Consider the following 21,962-nt stretch of genomic DNA (forward strand, 5'->3'; position numbering starts at 1 on the left):
GTTGTAATTTTATTGTAACTAATATTAAATAATATAAAAATGTTACTGTTATAACATTTAATATGGTTAAATTGTTGACTATTTTATTAACTTTTTAATTTGTTATTGGTATGTTATGGTACAATTATGTATACAAAATATCTACTCTAATCCAGTATAAAATTAAATATATATTTTGTATGTGTAGGGAGTGTGGGTGTGGATTGAGCACTCAGACAGTTCAGTGTGGTCAGCTACAACCCCTAATATGTAGTTCCACATGTGGCAAGAGTCTGTCTTGTGGCGTACACAACTGCTCAAACAAGTGCCACCTGGGTCCGTGCCAGCCGTGCGAGGTGATCATCAAACAAGGTAATTTAGTTACTGACTTTGTACTGATTACAATTTGTAACGTTAATTTATTAATTGTTTACAGTATTTTAGTGCACAGGATAAAAATAAAACCAAAACCTCATTTAGAATAAAAATAGGTGCATTAAAAGAATATTTAGAGGTTGATAACGAAAGTCTTGTTGAATAGATTATTTTGAATTGAGAGTTGTTTGAAGTTGAAAATGTGATAGTGAATATGAAGATTTGTTATTTGTTATGAAGTGTCATGGTTAGTTTTCAATAGCAACATGTTAATTGTGATTTCAGTTTGTTATTGTGGGAAGGAGACCAAAGAGCTGGATTGTGACGGGAAGAATTGTGAGGGTGAAAAGTTTAGTTGTGGGTCACCCTGTGAAGCCAAGCTGTCATGTGGACAGCATGTGTGTGAGGAGATCTGCCACGCAGAGCCGTGTGGCTCCTGCCCTCGAGACCCCAGCCAGGTCACTCACTGTCCCTGTGGCCAGACACTGCTCAGTCCCACCCAGCTCCGCAGCTCTTGCTTGGACCCTATCCCCACCTGCGGTCAAATCTGCTCTCGCCAACTCTCCTGTGGTCAACCCAGTTAGTACCCAATTTTATGCTAACATAGATTTAATTCTACAAATTTAATGTACAAATAACATTTTTGTGAAAAGTTTCTTATTAAAGTGTAATTTTTCTTCATTTTCTAATAATGTTTGTTTCATATTTTGAGTAAACTGAATTTGTTATGACAAAAATCACATGCTTCTGCTCAGTGTTTACTAACCAGCAAATTACTGTGCAAATTATGTTAGCTTCTGTAAGATTTTTTCTCTCATAACAAGAAGCTGAGAAATTGCACTTAGTACTAAAAGAACCTTTGTGTTGCTTTCGGAGTTACTGCTATACTGAATTTTTATAAAATAATGAAATATAGTTTACAATACCTCATGGTACTCTGAAGATACTCCTACGCGAAATCAAAACTTTATTATTTATAATATAATAACATATTAACACGTAGTAGAATCATAAAATGTATTAAGTGGTATTTCTTAAATTCAGTAAATGTGTAGCAGTAACATATAGAATAAAGAAACTGCTTAGCATAATCAGGAACAACCGCCCAGTGAATCTATTAATCATTGACTGTATTTAGAGATAATACTGTGTGTTACCTTTTACAACAAATTGGGGATATGTCACAGGGTAAAACTTTACCTAAAGATATCCTCCCTCTCCTGGAGGATTGAAGGGTTGGTAGGAATTCACTGACCAGCATACTTTACCCAGAGTAAACAACTTCTTAGCCATGTGATTATTCTAGCTAAGCATTGATTCCTCAACAAGGAAAACTTTCTTGTTATCCTCGGATGAGTTAGAACCTGGTAAAGTAAGTTGTCAAGAGGAGGCCGATGGTGTCTGTATATCCTTCAACTATCAGCCTTCCTTAAGAGACCAACTTTAGAGGGCCTTCTGCAGTCAGGACGTTTCACTTAGATAATAGTATTGTAAATAATAGACATTCCTTACTTGTTGTCTTTAGAAGACCTGACTGGGTGAAAAAATAAAGAATATTTTTAACAATATTTTTATTGATTTCAAAATTTTGGGTTTTCATTCTGCTGGTTTAATTTAGGAAATTATGATTCTTACTTATAAACTCATAAATCATTCTAAAATGGCTCATTTTAACAGTAATGTAAAATGTGAATGCTAATTGGTCTTTTCAAGACCTAAGTTAGTACAAAAATACAAAAAATATTTGTTATTCTGAAATGCTGGAGTGTTATAAATTTGTTACATAAATTTCATGATAGCTGACTAAAAACACTTCTAGATGCAAGGAAATATAAAAAGATAACTAAAAGTACAAAACGATCAGAAAGTGAAATGTGTGTTCAGGTAACCCTCACCAATGCAAGGCGCTGTGCCATGAGGGACCGTGCCCACCTTGTGACCAGTCCACTCTTGTACGCTGTCGCTGTGGCTACATGGACCAGGAGATTCCCTGTACTGAACTTACTACAAAGGCTGATGATGCTCGGTGTCAAAAAAAATGTACCAAGGTAAGTGTAATATGTCCTTGAATATTTGCAAAGAATTAAGAAATTCACAGCTTGTTGGTTTAATCTTGTATCACTTGCAATTCAATATTTGCAATAAATTGTATTAAATCAATTTTTTCACGTAAATACAGGTTTATTTTATTTTGTGCTTCTAATAATATAAAAACAATTTACTACCCAAAAATTACCTGAATTATACAATTACAAATTTGCAATAAAATATATGTGTTAAATTTTCATCAATTTTACTTGTCAGTGTTATGAGCATCCACCAAAATCACTCAGAATACATGTGTCAAGCTTTTAAAAGCAAAATTAAATTTATTATTGTTATTAAAAAACTATTTTTTAAGTTTACTTTGGAACTTTTGCTCTGAAATGAGGAATTTTTACTCATTATACACAATTCAACTCAATGTTTATTAAAATGGTTATTGCAAAATGCGCACAATGTTTTCTAAAAAGAGCTACCACATTTTAAATCCAAGTTATAAGGCGTTCCCAAAATATTTTTATTAACTTTATAACACTTTGACTCTATCATGTTTAATCTATATTATTATTAAACAAAAAATGGAACTGTTTGATGGAGAGAGTACATCTGTGTTACAGAAACGTACATGTGGAAAACACAAGTGTAACCAGATGTGCTGTATCGATGTGGATCACTTGTGTCCATTGCCATGTAACCACATGCTGAGTTGTGGTCAACATCGCTGTGACCAGCTGTGCCATCGAGGACACTGCCAACCCTGCTTGAGATCCAGTGAGTGAATAATAAGACTACCATCTCATTTCTTTCTTTGAAGTTTGTTTTGTTAATGGAAGGATTGTGAAGGAAACAGGATTTTTCCGGACATTTGCCCTCGTTTAGTGATACAACAAAATCAGTAACACTACATTTCAAAATCTGCAATCTGATTTCTTCCTCAGGTGAATAACCTAACAAATTACTATAATCTAAGTTAAAATAAACAAATGATATTGCAGCCTTGTGACGTGTATTAGTCAGGAATCACAACAACAAAATCAGTAACACTACATTTCAAAATCTGCAATCTGATCTCTTCTTCAGGTGAATAACCTAACAAATTACTGTAATCTAAGTTAAAATAAACAAATGATATTGCAGCCTTGTGACGTGTATTAGTCAGGAATCACAACAACCAATTTGACAGACCAACCCATCAGTACATGAACTATACCTAAAGTATCAAACATATTATAGATTTATAATAAACCAATGCAGACTCACAGTATGGTTTTAAGAAGTTCATCTAGATGGAACCAATAATAAAAGGCCCCTCTCCCATTCGCTTCCATTTTTGCCGCCATCTTGTTTCTGCTGTGATGATCACCATTTATTTTTTTTCCAATGGCGCAGTGTAGCGGGTACAGCGGTTATCGCAAGATAACCAGATCAAGCAACGTCGAGCGTGGCCGCTGCTTGGATAGTTGACCGCTGAGCGATCCTGTCCTTGCAAGCGGCCCGCCTGCCCGGCCATTGGTGGTGGTTTGGAAGTCACCTTTAAGCCGTTGGTCCCCAGGTTAAGTGTTAGAGAGGGCTTCTTAGCCCTAACTTCGCCTAGTAAAATAAGACATTCTTTACTTTTACTTTATTTATTATTGGCCTCTGCTGGTCAGTGAGTGCAGATCTATTGTGATGTGTATTCTGTAGTTCAGTTTTAATAATTAGTGTTGTGTTTTTTTTTTTTGTAAGTGCATGTTTTAGAGTTAATGTGCATGAAGATGACATACAACATGGTTGTTGTGATGCCTGACTTATGCGTGTTACAACACTCTGGTATGATTTGTGTATTTTAACCTAGATTGTTATGTGTTAGGTTAGTTATTTACCTGAGGAACAGATCATATTGTAGATCTCGAAACGTTGTATTAATTTTTTTGTATCACTGAACAATGGCAAACGTCCTAAAGTTTTCTTTACATCTATCTTAGTGTCATGAGTGTGGTGATTTTTATGAAAATCACAAATCACAGGTGCATCAGTAACACAGCATACATCATCAACAAGGTGATTTAAAAATGCAATATAAACTCAACAGGCATCAAAATATATTGTGCCACTTTCTAGTTAGTTTTATTTGTCACAGATATTAAGTTCCAACATTTTATTCTGAATTGAGTGAACACCTTGACAGAAATATATTTTTTTAATTCTATATATTTCTGTCAAAGTGTTCACTGAATTCTGAATAAAATATTGGAACTCAACATCTGTGACAAATCAAACTGGAATTCTAAGTTGAAAGTAGGCATTTCTAATACCTTTAACCGTGGTTAAAATGTTTAAAAAATGTTTTGTAAATGTCAAGTGATAGGTAAAGAATTGTCGAAAAAATGAGTTTTTCTTTCACCATCTTATTATCTTGAAACTATGACATTTGGAAAATCGTTAAATTAAAAAAAAAAGGTTTGTGTTTTCTACTGACTTTTAATTTTATGACCAGCAAGGTATTTGTTGAAGGTTGACAATAGTGACTTAGAAATGTATATGTCTAATGTTTATAAACTTTTAAATGTAAGAAATTGTAAGAAAAGTTTATACAATTTACAAAGGAGATAGATACAATAACTCAGTAATGAAATTAAATGTTAACAGTTCATATTTTAAGGCTTAGTTTATAAAATATGAGTGTAATATAAAAATATTACAGAACTACATATAAACCAATAGGTTGATTCCAACACTTGATTCCTTAATTACTCAATAACCCCCATTCTTACTTGTATTAAGGAATGTATGATTCTCAATACCACAGCTATTTTCACATGATTCCAAAGCCAGGTTTTAACATGAGAATTTATATGATAGAAATAGCAGGCTTATCTTTACTGGGCTGGAAAGATATTTCTCTTTTTCTTTGTAGATTATATTCTCTTAATGTCTACTCATATGACAAAGAAAAGAAATATTCTTCCAGTCTGGTCAAGTCTGCTCTTTCTATCCTATCTAAATTCTTTAGCTACCAGTTAATAATATTTATTGATTATGTATGAAATACATTAATAACATACCAAAGTTAACATACACAATAAGTCTAGGAGCAGAGTGCTAATTTGTATAAGCACACAACCTTGTTATCCAAAATCGATAGAGGAATTCCTTTTAAGCAAAAAATATATTGTGAGCCAAATTAATTTTGTTCATTTAGGATAAGTAACAGAGGAAATCTGTTATTATTTTACAGAAATCTGTATCAAATTCATAACCGGAATCAAATTTTCGTATCAGCATAAAAATAGATTGTTTTGGTATTGGCTCAGCCATAATTAAAATGTAATACAATTTTGGTGGAATTGGCCTATCTTCTTACTTTTTAGTAACAAAGAACACCAAAACCGAATTCAGAACTAAGATTAAGACAACAATTTTGGAATCAGAATTACACTTTTTTGCAATAGGTCCATTATTAGATATATATATATATATATATATATATATATATATATTAGTATGTGCGTATATTTCAGTAAAACATCAGTGGAAGGATCCTAATTATCGAGAATTATCGATGTTGGTTGGTGGGAATGTTTAGCTAACGATAACGAGTGAGTAAAGTAGATAGATCTGTGGGTCCTGTCAGTGAGCGACTGTTTGATTATAACTTTGCTTGTAAGAAGTCTGGAAAATTTTATAATAAAGGGGCACAAAAATTAAAATTTATTTAGGTTATCTGCAATTATTGTTTCTAATGGTTTTGAGCTGTACCTAGAACTGACAATAGAATGTGATTTCTACAACCACTATTCTAAAATATTAAAACAAACCATATTATTTTGTAATGTTTTATAACTACTTATTTTTCTTTATGGTAAATAAATGCAAGGACTTCCTAATAATGACACTCAAATGCTCAGGGAATTGTAAGGTAACTCAGAATGGCACAACAATAGTTCCACAATTATATGTGTCAACTTTAGCAATTTTGAAAATTAAATTTGGTAGCTGATAATGCTTGATTATATCTGGGTTTCCATTTGGTTTGGATTTTGGAAAACCAGGTTTTTGTGCTTATACAACACAAATTAGCTCTCAGCTCCTAGCTTTGTTGTGTATGTTAACTTTGATATGTTATTAATATATTTCATGAATATTTCAAGAAAGATTTATCTTATCTATATGTAGTAAACAGTCCTTAAGTTTTCTATGTTTTGTTTATTGTATCTCTCACAGTAGTTAATTCAAAATAGCAATTTTTAAAGTTGTTTTATTGTAATGTACATTTATTAATGAATGAAATAAAAACAAGAAAATGACCAACAAAGTGTGATTGTACAGGTTTTGAGGAGTTGTTTTGTGAGTGTGGCAGCAGTGTTGTGCTCCCTCCAGTCCCATGTGGCACCAAGCCGCCGCCCTGCAACGAGCCATGTTCTCGTACACATGAATGTGATCATGAGGTACTGCACATGTGCCACAGCTTTGCAGAATGCCCTCCTTGTGGTGTTCTTACTTCTAAATACTGTTATGGTAAGCACGAGGTAAGTAAACGTTGCGTAAGAATTTTTAGTATGTATATTTTTACACTACTATGTATGTATACTTACTATGTTATTGAATAGGCTTTTCTTTACAATGATGTTTGTTTCAGCTACGAAAAGCAGTGCCATGTTTTATGAAGGAGTTCTCGTGTGGACGTCCATGTGGTCGTTCCTTGTCATGTGGTCGACACTCCTGTATCCAGTCGTGCCATGGTGGAGCTTGTGTGACCACTTGCAAGCAGCCCTGCACTAAACCTCGAGATTTTTGTGGCCATCCTTGCAACGCGCCCTGTCATGAAGGCGACTGTATTGATGCCCCATGCAAAGAAAATGTAATCCAGTTATTATTTATTTCAGTTACTAGTTATAAATCTGTTCCATATTGGTTTCGTACACACCGCATATTTCTTGGAACTCTATCAAAACAAGCTACTTTCCAGTGTAATGTATGGTATATCTGGTTAAATTGTTTGATTTTCATAAAATTCTGTAGGACATAAAACATGATATTGAATAATAGCAACACTATCAATATTAAAGTCAAATCGATGTATTTCATAACCACAAGACTTAACCCTTTGAGTGCCACGGGTATTTTCCGAAGGCATATGCATAAAGTGCCACGCTGTTTTTCGCACATTTGTAAGCTTTTGGGAAAAAAGCTGTTGTAAAATAACTACCAAACAGATTTCCATAATTTTGTTGTTGTTTTTTTTCTTATTAAATGCAGAATATGATACATATCGTTACAAATAAAATTTGATTTATAAAAATATAAAAATTTCAGTATGTATAAAAAAAGTTTTTTACTTTTGTATAAAAAGTTAAGTTTCGACCTAATTTGTGTGTGTACGGTATTTTTAAGATTTTTTTTCTTTATGCCATGATAAAGGCCATATGATTCTAAATAAAACCCATGTGTAATATCTTATTCTAGAATTTTAAAAACATGGCATTATATGTATTAACAAAATGCTGCCCGGTACCGACATTTTATAAACTGTACTTCATCTGTCAGAGTTTAGAAATGACTTAGTAATGATGTAGTTTTCCCAATAAATCTAATAAAACATTAATACAACACAAATAAATATGATTAGTAAATTTAGAAACAAATACTTGCTAACATATTTACATAAAAGTTTACATTTACTAAATAATAACCCTAATAATATTGACACTGAAAATTCACGTTTTTCGCTTGAACACAACTCAAATCATACATTACTTTTGTAAAGAAATACAGTAAAATACTGTATAAGTTACTATTTTATTTTGTATTTACTCAAATGCTTGGTTATCGGCACATAAACAACAAGAAAGGCCGTTACGCAACACGGTACTCGTCCGCTACGTCGCGTGACTGGAAGACAGAATCATCGTACAGGTACTTATAACAGCCCACTATTTTTGGACGAGTTTTCCTTATCAGAGATCAAAATAAACTTCATTATACGTTCCTTCTTCCATAGCGAATCAAATAATACTCGATGAGTCATACTTCCTATCTCCAAATCCAAATAGACACACGAATGACCTGACATTTTCGAATAATGAAACGTTGTTCTTATAGTTTTTGATTTAATTGATTGTCGTAATAACTTTTAAATTCCAAAATAGGTTAAATAAAGTCATTTGTTTTTAATACTGTAATTTATTTTGTCCACGATAAGGAAAACTCGTCCAAAAAATAGTGGCTTCTTGATAAGTACCCAAACAACATAAGTTTCACAGATAAAATAGTAGAGAAACAACATAAAACTCGTATTTATTGATAGTTTGGAACCTATTGAATACATCCGTCTGATTATTTGGCCAAAATAATCTTGTACTATATAAAATATTATCGAAATACGAAACGTCAAAATTGGCGACGCTGGCACTTTATGCACTTTTCGTACCGTCAAAATTAGCGACGCTGTGGCACTCAAAGGGTTAATATTGCTTTTGCCAATAATGCAAGACGGTTACCAATATTGCTATTTGTGAGTTAGCTGGTGGTAATATTCACTAATTAAATGTTCGACTGGTCATTTTCTTAAAATAAACTCTGTCTGTCTGCCCGTCTGTGTGAAGTCTTTAAGAAAGGTCCTAGAGAATTTTAACTTTTCAAAGAGTCCTCCTGGTCCGATGGAGAACCATTGATTTTGGGATCAAAAGATCAAATAGCAGCAAAGTCGCAATAATACTAGAAAAGTTATAGTAAGTTTGGTAAAGACTTTCATTACATTCTGTGAGGTCCTTTAATACTCCATTGTATAGTTTAATTGTTTACCCAGATTAAAATACTTGTAAACTGTAAATTCAAACCCTAATCCAGCCTGAATTGGCAAATTAATTTGTGTTAGGTAAGTGAAACAACGCTATGCGTTTAAAAATTAAATTGAGTTTATGAAAAGAAGGCACGTTGCTAAAATGCATAAATGCTAAAATCTAGGAGAAGGAAATTCAATAATGTTCCGTTTATAGGTTGTGGTGACGTGTGAGTGTGGCCATCGAAGTATGTCTCGACCCTGCTATGAAAACAACAGTGAGTACCAACGTATCGCTACGTCATTATTGGCTTCCAAGATGGCCGATGTACAGCTTGGACGTTCAGTTAACTTAGATGACATGCAGGGTCCTCGCAAATTCACCATTAAATCGTAAGTTTAATGAACGTTAATAGTTGAGTTTTTTAAATTGTGTTTTTAAGTATAAATAAAATTTCTTTCTTGGATAGTCTGTGAATTTCCAGAACTTGTCAGAGTAAATCTACTAGTCTATTACTGCCTTTCCAGTTTGTTTAAACATTCATGACCGATTCTCTAAAATGTATTACAAATTTTATATGCTATAACACTTTACAAGTCTAACTTATACAGTTTTCAGAATAATATAGTGATTTTTAACTTTTGTTTTTCAACATTTGAATTTAAAAATTGATGAAAGCTATTTGATGACTTTAAAATAGGTGTAGTACGTAATTTAGTATAAACGTAATTTAGTCAGTATAAATTACAATTTTCTCCTTAAAATAGCTTAAAGTTGAGTTAACAACATTTTTTAAACAGTATGTGGTTCTAATATCATAATAACATGCAGCAGCAACTGGCAAATATATGAAATATTAAGTGTTTCATGATGATTAAAATGCCTGAAATGCATTTTTATAATAGAACTATAGGAAAAATGCTAATCAATATAAGCAGTTTGGACAATATTGGTTGTAAGCTATCATTAAATTAACACAATAACAGCTAAACGTCATTTAGCTGTATGCAGTGTATAAAAAACTATCAGCTAGCTAAATGACAGAGCACATGGCTATTTATCAGCCGATTTTGTAACTAAAACTACAACCTCTATAATTGATAATAATAGTTGATTTAGACAATGAGTTAAAGAATTGATTTATACAGGTTTCACCAAAATATGTTAAATAAGAATGCTATCTAATGAATTGTGTATTAAATTAAGACAAGAAAACAGTTAAGAGAAACATAAATAAATAGTAAGTAATATACAGCTTATATGAGTTACAGAGTCAAAAATTAATTACAACTTGAACAAATAATGTTGTATAGATTCAGTATATTATAAAATATACCAAGGCCTTATGGCCAAACAATCTTGAGTTAAAACAAATTCACTAAGTAGTATTTTTTATGTAGATTTTTATGAGAGTCGTAACATTATAATTATTATGAAATGTATTTTACAGATTAGAGTGTTCAGAAGAATGCCGGGTTGTTGAAAGGAATCGACGCCTGGCAATTGGTCTTCAAATTCGTAACCCAGACCTGAGTGCCAAGCTGACTCCTAGATATTCAGACTTAATGCGAGGTTGGGCAAAGAAAGACCAGCGCTTTTGCCAATATGTGCATGAAAAACTTACAGAGCTTGTTAAACTAGCCAAAGAGGTAATTTTAACTACACTAAGTTAACATAAAAAATACAAATGTGGAAAATCAAAATGTTGAGTCAAATCAAGGTCACTAATATTCATCCATTTATTTACGTTGACACTTAAAAATCTAGTTTCTTCATAGCAATGTGGTATGACAGGAAAGAGCAGCCAGAGTATGTGACCAGTTGGTTGCAATAAAAAGTTAAAATTGAGCACTTAAAGCATTGCACTCCTATGTGTATGTTCAGATGAAAACTTGTCTGGGATTGTTATCAGTTTGTTTCCTCTCTTGATAGATTCAACAACATTTATGTCTGTTGGATTCTAGACCATGAGGGAATTGTGGAAAATGAAAAGACTGACGCTTTGTTAACCTTCGGCTCAGCATTAAACAAGACAGTACTGTAAGAGTTCTGTGGAATCCACATGTGTAATATTTACACACCAAAAGATAAGTAGATGTATACCAAACAAACAAGAAAATGGAGAGTGTTGCAAAGCTTAAGGATATTTAATCTTCTTTGTTCACCTTTTCACAATATGTAGAAATAGAAGAAACCATTTTTACAATAAAAGTCAGTATATGAGGGCTCATAGATCACAGTTGCAAACACTGTGGCTAGGTGTGTCCCAAGGTCTATTCTGGGACCTTTATTGTTTTTATGTTATATAGGAGGTTTGCTATGGATAATGAAGGGGTTGATTGGTGCCTTATGTCTGTATGCGGATGATTCAAAAGCTTTGTTTCCTGGTCAGAAACTTGAGAATATTGAAATTTCATCATATATTGGTCTAAGTAGGATTAAACATTTTTCGACAAAAATAATCTTTTATTAAGTTCAGAAAAATTGAACTATATTTCTTTTTCTTCAAAGCAATCCAGATCAAATTTCAACTGTGACATATTCCTACACAATGACAGGCTTATCAAATAGACCACACAAAGTTTCTGGGACTTGTAATAGATCAAAATTTAGCCTGGGATAAACATGTAGATCATGTTATTAACACGTTCGCTGCTAAAAATTAAGTAATGTATGTTTGCTAGAGGCTAATTTTTTTTTATTAGTATTCACTTACCAATTTAGTTGTTGTGACACGGGTTGGTACAGAAAGGTCATCAAACACCAAAAGAGCCGAAATTTCGCCATTTTGAAAACGTGCAGTAGATCTACCGCACACGCTCCTGGGGCCAGTCTCTCTTCGAAGCGCGCGCACCGTTTTCCTTATTGTTTTTGAAAAACAGACCACTAACGATTGTTTATAATAATACTGGGAACAAATCACTTAGTATAACTAAAAATATATTGATAAAAAACACTAAAAACTACTATTTACAACCCAACCGATCCTCCCCAAGGTTACGCTTCATTAGTCATGGGAATTGGTCAAAACAATGTGGGACACACACAACCCATTCCAGGCTGTCCATCACATTCTAAACACTGCCACATCACGTATTTTCTTTCTGCCATTTGCAATAGCAAACTCTGCACCTCTTTTGTTTACTTCTCTTTCCACAAGCCACTTTTTCTGTAATCCGTGAGGGTACATGGGGGACGCGGCGGCGCTTCAGAGGTCGAGGAGGCTCGGGAACGTCCGGGGAGTAGCTTGTCAATAACCTCCAGACGGAAGTCGTACAATGGCATTTTGTTTTCTCCACTTGATGTGCGAACTTCGTTATAGAGATAGTGTGCATTCACTAACATCATCTGAATTACGTGGACAAAAATCTTTTTTATACCACCGCAGTGTTTTCCTTTCGCAAGGATAATATGACATCATTTGGTCACTGCGGTCCACGCCTTTCATAAAATGGTTGTTGTATTGAACAATTGGTAGTGGTTTTTAGTCTCTCCAAACCACCTCGATTAATTGAATTCACCATGTCATTTTCAAATTCAGTGGATATGTAAGAGACAACGCGTTTGTCTTTCCATTTGGCGACAACAACACTTTCGGCGTAGCGGGCGATGGTTTCACCCTTTTTCAGGGTTGCCGATTTGACTTCAGGAGATACGTATTTTCTGTCCAGCCGAAGAGTTCCAGTGCAATATGTATTCCTACGGAGCAGGCTTGAGGCAAGAGTAAAAACTATTATAATAATTATCCATAAATAAACTGTGGCCACAATTGAGTTTCCCTTGCATCAGCTTCAATACAACATTGGCTGCATGCCCCTTACCACCGTAATCATCTAAAACTCCGCATACATAAAAAAACGAAGTATTAGGCCATGGGGGTCACACAAACTGTACAGTTTGATGCCGTACTTATGGCGTTTTCCCTTTTATATATTGCCTAAAGTACAACCGTCCCCTCCATAAAACCATTCCCTCGTCAATGCATGCACAAATTTTTTGAGGATAATAAATTGAGTCCATTTTTATTGTTGAAGTAGTCAATTAGAAACTGTACTTTAGAAGCTCTGTTGTTGTTTGGGTTAGGGTACCTTTCAAAATTAATGCATCGCAAAATAAGCATGAATTTGTCCCTGGCCATGAATTTGGGGAAGCACGTTGAAAACAGCTTACAAGTTTTCCAATAGTTTTGTATTCGGGGTAATTGTAATATTCCCATGTGCAGCAATAGGCCAATAAAACATTTGAGATCCTCCACGGTAATGTCTTTCCATTTATGAATTCGTGAGCCTGGGGTTGTAGTAGGTCCACAGAATAACTCCAACGCGTATCATATTCGTAGTAGCCACAATGCCCTCCAAAAAAATCACATCCACCAGCAACAAGAAAAAATTGATTGGGGTAATCTCATTAGGCAAAGGGACTAAAAACTTTTCCTCTTTTGTAAACGGTACATCTTTCATACCTATAGTTTTGAGGACTCCATTGTGGTGGTCTTACGTCATAGTCTGGGTCTTCGACCTCTGACTCATCAGTCTCGTATTGTTCATCGTCGAGGTCCGGAGCATAACCAGGGGACACCAGGGGTCGTCTTCATAATCAGAATCACTATTAGCCACAAACTGACGTCTATTCTGGATTCCACTAGTTCCAGGAGGCAAATCCATGTCTATTGTATTATAAGAAATAACACTAAACACACAACAAAAACGGTAAAATTTGAAGTAGTCTAAAAACTAACCACAATACGCTAACTGAGAACGGCGACCACAAAAACGCGGGAAAAGTATATCCCCACGAGCGGCAAAACGGACAACCATACACGACGAGTGCTGAGAGCACACTGACTGGGTTTCTAAACAATGGCGCTGTGCAGTAGATCTACGTCATGCGCGCCTGGCGCGAGGCAGCCGTGCAGTAGATCTACCGCAACCGCATTGAACGTGTTAATAAGATGTCTACTGGTCTATATGTGGTGCAATTATTAGCAACAAATGGCAAAAATTAGTATTTTAAATACACTTAAATTAATATATTTTATTGATCCACTCACATTTACCTTACGGAATAAGCATTAATGAAGCAACAATGATAAACAATTTAGATAGGCTATTGGTCCTACAAAAAAAAATTCTTTGTGAGAGTCGTCAAACATTTCAGATTCTGTTAAACACATTTTTTCTTAACTTGAAATTCCGACAGTATATGGTTTACACATATTTGAATCAATAATTTATGTAAACAATATTTTACTCCTATACTAAAACTAATACACACACACACACACACACACACACACACACACACACACACATATATATATATAATACTCGTTTTAATCGATATATCGATCAACACAATCTTGAATTTTGCAAAAAGAAAACATATTACAGAGATGTGAGATATTTACATAATTTACCAAACAAAATTTAAAAGGGAAACAGGTAAGTTAAAATTTTAAAAAGAAGTTATGGATTATTTACCTAATTTGTATCTATATTCTTTTAAGGAATATTTCAATATAAAAACCGGTTAATTCATTTAAAGAAGAATTGAAGATAAATTGTTAAGATTTAAGTTTTATCATTTGAATGAACTAATGCTACCATTTTTGATTTATACTTTTAAATTATTATTACTACTTAGTTTTATTTGAGTGACGCTATTCCTTTGTACGTTGTACATACGGGGTGTAGCCCTTGTACATTGGGCTGGCTATGCATTTTCAGATTTTATTTTTATTTTTAAGCTAAAAATGAAGAATAACTTTTTTTCCAGTTTTCACTTCTTTTAGCCACCAGCCACTATTTTAGTTTTTATTAACAAATTATCTCTAAAACTAGTAAAGCTTAAGAAACCAAATTTGGCTCAAGATTTGAATATGTAAGAGGAAAATAATACATAATAATGGTGTTATTTTCTTTAATATTAATGAAATGGCGTCTGTTGAAAATGTTAAAAGTTAAATTAAAAAACCCTGTATAGTTATAAAAATGTACCTGAAACCAACTATTTGGAGAATTTTATTGCAATTCCAACGGTACTAGTTTCAATGAAATCCGTCAAGGCATAAGCGAGCACAACCACTGTAAAGGTACGCTTGCACAAGCCAGAAGCAGCAATCATTTTGTCTTCTGATAGGCGTCAGTTGTAACAAATTTATAAGGTATCAACTAATTGGACAATGTTATTACAATCCCAAGGGTATAGGTATAATGTCTTGAGTTTTTGTTTTTTTTTGTAGATAAATATATTGTTTTTATACATATAATACATTGATCACTTATTTAACGTTTTTATACAAATAAAAAAAAATTATTAACAAAAATTTTATGAGCAAAAACATTTTGTTTTTTATTTTGACACAACTTAGTGTTATTGAAATATTTTATTTTTTCACTTTTAGTTATTCTATCTTAAACTCCATTTAATTATTTACAAAAAGACATATAAAAATTTTATATTTTTAAATAAAGTTTAGAAAATAAATATGAACCACTACAAAACTAGAAATTTTCTAACCTAACCTAACACTCTGTCTGTGTATTGTCTACACTGCTAATGCTGAAATCTAATGCCTGCAATACTTGGTCTTCATTGTCAGCAATGTTTTTACGACTCATTGTTTATAAATATCACTGAACAAACACAAAAAACGAAATAATTTGAAGATACTAACACTACAAACCCATTTACACTTTAAAACTTTCAATATCAATTTGTGAAATAAACAACAGTGCAAACAAAACATGTGACGGCTCGTCCGCATAGCGGTTGATTCTAAACTTGACTGACGCGCTCACTTTACAACCACCGTAAAAATCAGAATCTAACCAGAATGCAACAAAACCTACATCAAAAGTTACGTTGAAGCCTTTGGAATGCGTATGTATAGTCATTGAGCCAATTTAGATAAATACTATATAAAATATAAGCATTACTGCTGAAGTCGCTAACAGCAATTCTGGCATTTCTTGCATATATTGCGGGATCGCTGACAGCGATGCTCTGGCACTCAAAGGGTTAAAGATACTCTTGTAAAAGCCAAGGAACAACAAACAACTGATAACTCTCAACTATGACATGTTTGGCAAGCTTATCTTTAAAGTGGTCATGTGTGCTAATGCGTTGATGGATTTCAATGAAAAAAGTAATGTTGGAATTGTTATAAAAATTGCAAATCAGTTGGTATCTTTTAAAAATTGTATAACTTATGTGAAACAGCTGATACCTATCAAAAGACAAAATGTTTGTAGCTCACAGCTTGTGCAAGCGTACCTTTAAAGTGGTCATGCTCACTTATTTCTTGACAAATTCCTCTGAAAGTACCGTTAGAGTTGTTATACATTTTTCAATATACTTGGTGTCTAGTACACTTTTTATAACTATACTGGTTTTTTGTTATTTGACTTTAAAAATGTTCAACAGAGACCATTTTGTTAATACTGTATTAAAGAAAATAACACATTTATTTTTTTTTTCCTATTACTATTCAAATCTATATGCCAAATTTGGTTTCTTTAGCTTTACTAGTTTTTAGAGATAATTATTTGTTAATCAAAACTAAAATAGCAGCTAGCGGCTAAAAATTAATCAAAAATACAAAATGGTGGCTAGCAGCTAAAAGTTATTCTTCATTTTTAGCTTAGAATGACACACAGAATTTGAAAATACATAGCCAGCCAACCTTTTTGTTACACCCCTGTATTATGGAATAAAGTGGTTTGACTATGACATATGAATCTGCATCTGATCTCTCCATAGGCAGATATTTATCTTGTTGGATATTGGTCTAATCACAGGAAAGGGATATTAATGAAATATTTTAACAGAAATCTCGTTAGAGAAAGATAGAATTTCATGTGAAACTTTACCTTACATAAAATAGTGGTTACTGTGCAATTTTAGCACAAATATTGAGTTCCCTGATTGTGTTCCAAAGTATTTCCTTACCAAAATATCCAAAAGATGCAGAATTCACACAATAAAAAGTATGAAACACTATGTAAAAAATATGTAACATTTGCAAGTTATTTTGTCATATACAAAATGTAGCAAATTGACAAAATTACACTATGTGTTATATCATAGTAATCACAAAATTGTGTTTTACTCGATAAAACAACAATTTATATGTCATACAAAAAACTTAACACAACATGTATATCATTTACTATACAGGGTGAGGCAGACCACCCGACCGCGATGTATAGCTGCTAAACCAAGCTTCATCACTCTTTTAAAAGTGTAAGTTTTTTTGTGTTTATACTCTGGCTTTATCTTTGATGATTGAGAAATGGTGCCAAAAATACTAATTTTCACGACATTTAGTATGCTGTTATGTTCTTCTACCTATGCTTTAAGGTATTCAAAAGTGTCTACCCACTTATTTAAAACACTTGCCATATAATGAGGGGTAATGAAAAAAGAGTGAATTTTTATGAATTTTAAAACGTTGATTACAATTTATTTATTTATTAGTGACCTTTGATGGATTTGTTTGATAACAAACCAAATGACAATACCAGCTATTTTTAATTAATCTAAACACAAGTTTGTACTTACTTTTTACCCTTATAGAAAAGCTTATCTTCACAAATTACTGAACATTCTTGAACAAGTTTGGGACAAATGATAATCATTCATATCTTATCAGATTTTTTTTAGTTAGTCAGTTTGAGCAACCAATTTTTAAACATATAATGAAAACCTTTAAATTTGTAATGAAAACTGCTTATTTTGGATAGAAAGAGCTGCTCTTTTCAGTAATGCCAGTTCTATGCTCACAAAATAAAAATTTCCTTTGCTATAATACTAGTGAATGTAGGTAATTTTTTACCTTTTCACAAATTCACAGCTGGCACTAATTCTCCAATTACTTTGTGAGTTTCTAAAGTCAAATGATAAGGTTATTGGAAATTTCAATATCTATTTGGAATAGCTTAGTTCATTGGGAGCAGTTAGATATCATATTTGTCAGGGTTAAAGTCTTGTTTGATGGTTAAGTACACCATAGAAGCGAAGATTACTCAGCAATGAGATATGAGTCACTGGCCACTGCAAAGTGAACCTACAGGAACGCAACTGGTCAGTACAAGGGTTGATAGAAAGATAATTTACAAGATGTTGGCTAAGAAAAATAGCTGTTGAGAGAATGACTGGATGACTTCACTGAATGCAGCAGTAAGTGGGTGGGCATTACTGACTACTGTTCTGCAGTCTTTATTTTGTTTATATATTATTATTAAAGGGGTTTTTTTAATACTAAGAATTTCAGAACCTGAAATGTTGAAAATTGGAAAACTATTTGTTAATTATAAAATCTGATTTCTGAGTTAAACTCAATTTTGTTTCTTTATATTCACTAATTTTCTGTAGAATAGCTTAACAAATTCTCTGGAGTTATCATGGTATTCATCACAAAGTCTTGTAGGCTATTTATGATTCTACATTTGGATTACAGGTTTAAGTTAAGTTTGTTATTGTTACATAAATTAATACCTACTGTCCATTATATAAATTATATTTAATTTGGTTTGAACATTATATCATTCATAGAAAGAATCTGTAGTTAAATTTGTATTTTTCCAGTTCATATCAAGTTATTATTAATTTCTAACCCTATCATAAGTTAGCTCTAATCAATAGTTTTTAACTGAGAACACTCTAGGACAATTAAACTTTTATATTATTTGTATTCAGACTCTTAGAATTGTAATACTATCTGAATAAAATATGTTATTTTTACAGTCCAAGCAGAAGAGTAGAAGCTTTTCGTTTGAAGTTATGAACAGAGATAAGCGGCAGTTTGTTCATGAGTATTGTACCCACTTTGGTTGTGAATCAGTGGCGTATGATGCTGAGCCAAAACGCAATGTTGTAGCCACTGCACAGCGAGATAAGGTATATTACTTGATATTAACTTTACTTTACTTTACTTTTATTAACTTTATTTCTGTTAAGAACCCATAACATAATATCCTGAACTCTTCATATCTTCATCAATTTTAGCCTTAAACCAAACCTCTTTTGTAAACATAATACAGAGTGAGTTTTATGTCCTGGCACACCTGGATATAATTTAAACGGTCCGAGATATCTATGTGAAACCTTGACCCCCACCTATTATAACATATTTTTTTCAAGTTGTTGAAAATTTTGCCCCCCCTTTTTCTAAAGGGGGGGAACAAAATTTTCAAATACAAACCCCTATCATGTGACCCCTCATTTTAAAGGGAATAAAAAAATAAATCCAATAATGCAAACTAGAGGTCTTTTACGTTTATTTTAACAGATTTTATGACAAATTTACAATTGAGTAAAGGGAGGCAACTAAACATTTTCAAATACAAAATCCCTATCATGTCTCAAGTTTTTACACACGTCTAGCACACTGTCAAACAGCCGAAGGTGAACAGTTTGAACACCTGCTACATTAAAACAGGTAACTGTTTTTAGAATTTGCGTTAGTGTTGACTCATGTTTACGATAAACAGGACAAGACAGTTACTGATTTTATTATTGTAAATTTGTCATAAAATCTGTTAAAATAAACGTAGAGACCTCTAGTTTAGATTATTGGATTTCTTTTTTTATTCCCTTTAAAATGAGGGGTCACATGATAGGGGTTTTGTATTTGAAAATGTTTAGTTGCCCCCCTTTACCCCCTTTAGAAAAGGGTGGCAAAATTTTCAACAACTTGAAAAATTGAAAAAATATGTTATAATAGGTAGGGTCAAGGTTTCACATAGATATCTCGGACCGTTTTTAAAATTATATCCAGGTGTGCCAGGACATAAAACTCACTCTGTATATGGGTTTATACAGTATAACATTGGCTTGTGAATACGATAACTACCGTGTTTTATAACTGATTCATACCAAAAACTTGGTGTAGGATAGTACTTACACTTATAATATGTTGGATAATTTCATTAACTAGCCACATTTAAAATAATTTTAAAGATGCAGCTCACATTTTTACATTTTTATTTCAGCTTTTACACAATACAGGCCAAATGTTAGATATTTTTTACAAACTTAAAATAAGATAGTGCTTCTGGACAAAAACATGGCTAAACATAGGGTTATTTTTATGCCGTGTTCAAATTCAAGCCATACACAGGAAAGTACTATGTTAATGATTGGTAAAATAAAAAATCCTGGGTATTTATGAATGTTAAACTTTCTGTTGAGTTGGTTACAAAAGCCATTTTATCGATGCTATCAATGGTTTCATGAACAATTTATACATTCAGTTAAACACCCAGATGAAGAGAAGTTAAATTTAAAACACAGTTTTGTTCATGTGATGTTTGTCCCCTCACATTGCAACACTTTCTTGCAGTCTATGGAACAGAATTTAATTCAAGCAATTAACATGCAGTACAAAAAGATACTTAGTTTTTTCTAAAATATTGTGATTAAATTCTTAAAAGAATAAATAACACAGAACACTATGAATAATTATTTGTGTAGAGTAAATACATGGTGTACTCACTTACCAATGTTTGAGTAAACTTCAAAGAAAAAGCTATTATTTGTCTGTAGAAAAATTGGTAGCATATCCTGGATTGGAACAGTAAAAATACATTATGCCAAATGAAATAACTACTGTTGATTAAAGTGACAAATCAGCTGTGAGATGTGGTCAATCAAATGCTTATTGATACACATTACAACGCCCTAACAGCAGATGATGTAACCAAGTAGCTGTCCGATGACAAAGAGGAAAACAACTAGTTTCTGACAGATGATGCCTTAATAGAAGACCAGTAGAACAGGATAAAGAAGGGAAAGAAGTGATAACTGTTCAAACAGTATCGCACAACACAGCCATCGGTTTTTTTTTCTACATCCATTCCTAGAAGAAAATTATTTCTCAGTGAGAGGCATTTTGGTATGGAAGAGACTTCAAGAACAAGTGTTAAAGTGTTATTTGAAGTGAAAAAACAAAATAAAATTTCCACTATGTGAACGTATGTTATGTATTTTTACATTAAATATGTTAGTTTAAACATTAAGAATTCCAGATATCGATTTCCATAAATTGTTCTACAAGTATTACAGTGTTTTATTATTTCTGACAACTTTCTAAAATCAGCAGTTCTTATCAGATGACGTGGATTTCTGCATATTTCAGATGTTTCACATTGTTTTTAAGTGGAAGATTGCTATCAGTGCTTAATATAACAATTATGTTGTATTATATAAAATAATATTATATTATATAATATAACAATTATGTATATAGTATAAAATGTTGGTTTTATAATTATTTTGTGGAGTTAAAATGATTTCATTAATCTCTATTTAAGACTCTGTGGATGATCTGTTAGCGGTCCCTTAATGTTTGATTTATCTAAGATCCATCAGCGAATTTCAAATGAGAAAAAGATTTTTAGGTAACTAGGAATTAGGAATCCATATTACACTGTATATGTAGTTTTGTATCTTACTATGTTTGTATCAGAGAGGATATTTGTATACTACTATTTTTATTGTCAGAGTAATTTAGGGTGTCCAACTTTAGGTTTGAGTTAGAGATAGTGCCGGTTCAAATTGTGTCTGCGACTATTGTAATTTTTACCAGTAATGTCGACCTTGTGTTATACCAACTGTTCTCTGTATTATATTTGATAAGATCCTGGCAACAAGCCAGTGGCCCACGAGGATGCACATAATAAGGTTGAAAAAGGTTATTTTATTTAAAGACAATTTACCATTTGCCCCATTGCTCCCTTCATGACCCAATTTGTAATTGACAGTCTATCAAATATAACCATACCTTGTTTGTAGAAGAGAACT

At 32.7% G+C, this 21,962-nt stretch overlaps 1 protein-coding gene across 2 annotated transcripts in view; it reads left to right on the forward strand.

Annotated features, from left to right (window-relative positions):
- Window positions 1-21,962, forward strand: part of LOC124360626 (protein shuttle craft-like) — a 44,170-nt gene that overhangs the window by 21,232 nt on the left and 976 nt on the right. For both annotated transcript variants that reach the window (XM_046814392.1, XM_046814393.1), the window contains exons 8-16: window positions 188-351; window positions 640-933; window positions 2,239-2,402; window positions 3,015-3,168; window positions 6,706-6,905; window positions 7,016-7,237; window positions 9,375-9,550; window positions 10,609-10,807; window positions 18,906-19,058. In XM_046814392.1, the coding sequence (XP_046670348.1) occupies window positions 188-351; window positions 640-933; window positions 2,239-2,402; window positions 3,015-3,168; window positions 6,706-6,905; window positions 7,016-7,237; window positions 9,375-9,550; window positions 10,609-10,807; window positions 18,906-19,058 (1,726 nt within the window). The remainder of the gene's footprint in view (window positions 1-187; window positions 352-639; window positions 934-2,238; window positions 2,403-3,014; window positions 3,169-6,705; window positions 6,906-7,015; window positions 7,238-9,374; window positions 9,551-10,608; window positions 10,808-18,905; window positions 19,059-21,962) is intronic.

Source organism: Homalodisca vitripennis, chromosome 4 (genome assembly GCF_021130785.1).
Source record: "Homalodisca vitripennis isolate AUS2020 chromosome 4, UT_GWSS_2.1, whole genome shotgun sequence".
NCBI classification, from domain to species: domain Eukaryota; kingdom Metazoa; phylum Arthropoda; class Insecta; order Hemiptera; family Cicadellidae; genus Homalodisca; species Homalodisca vitripennis.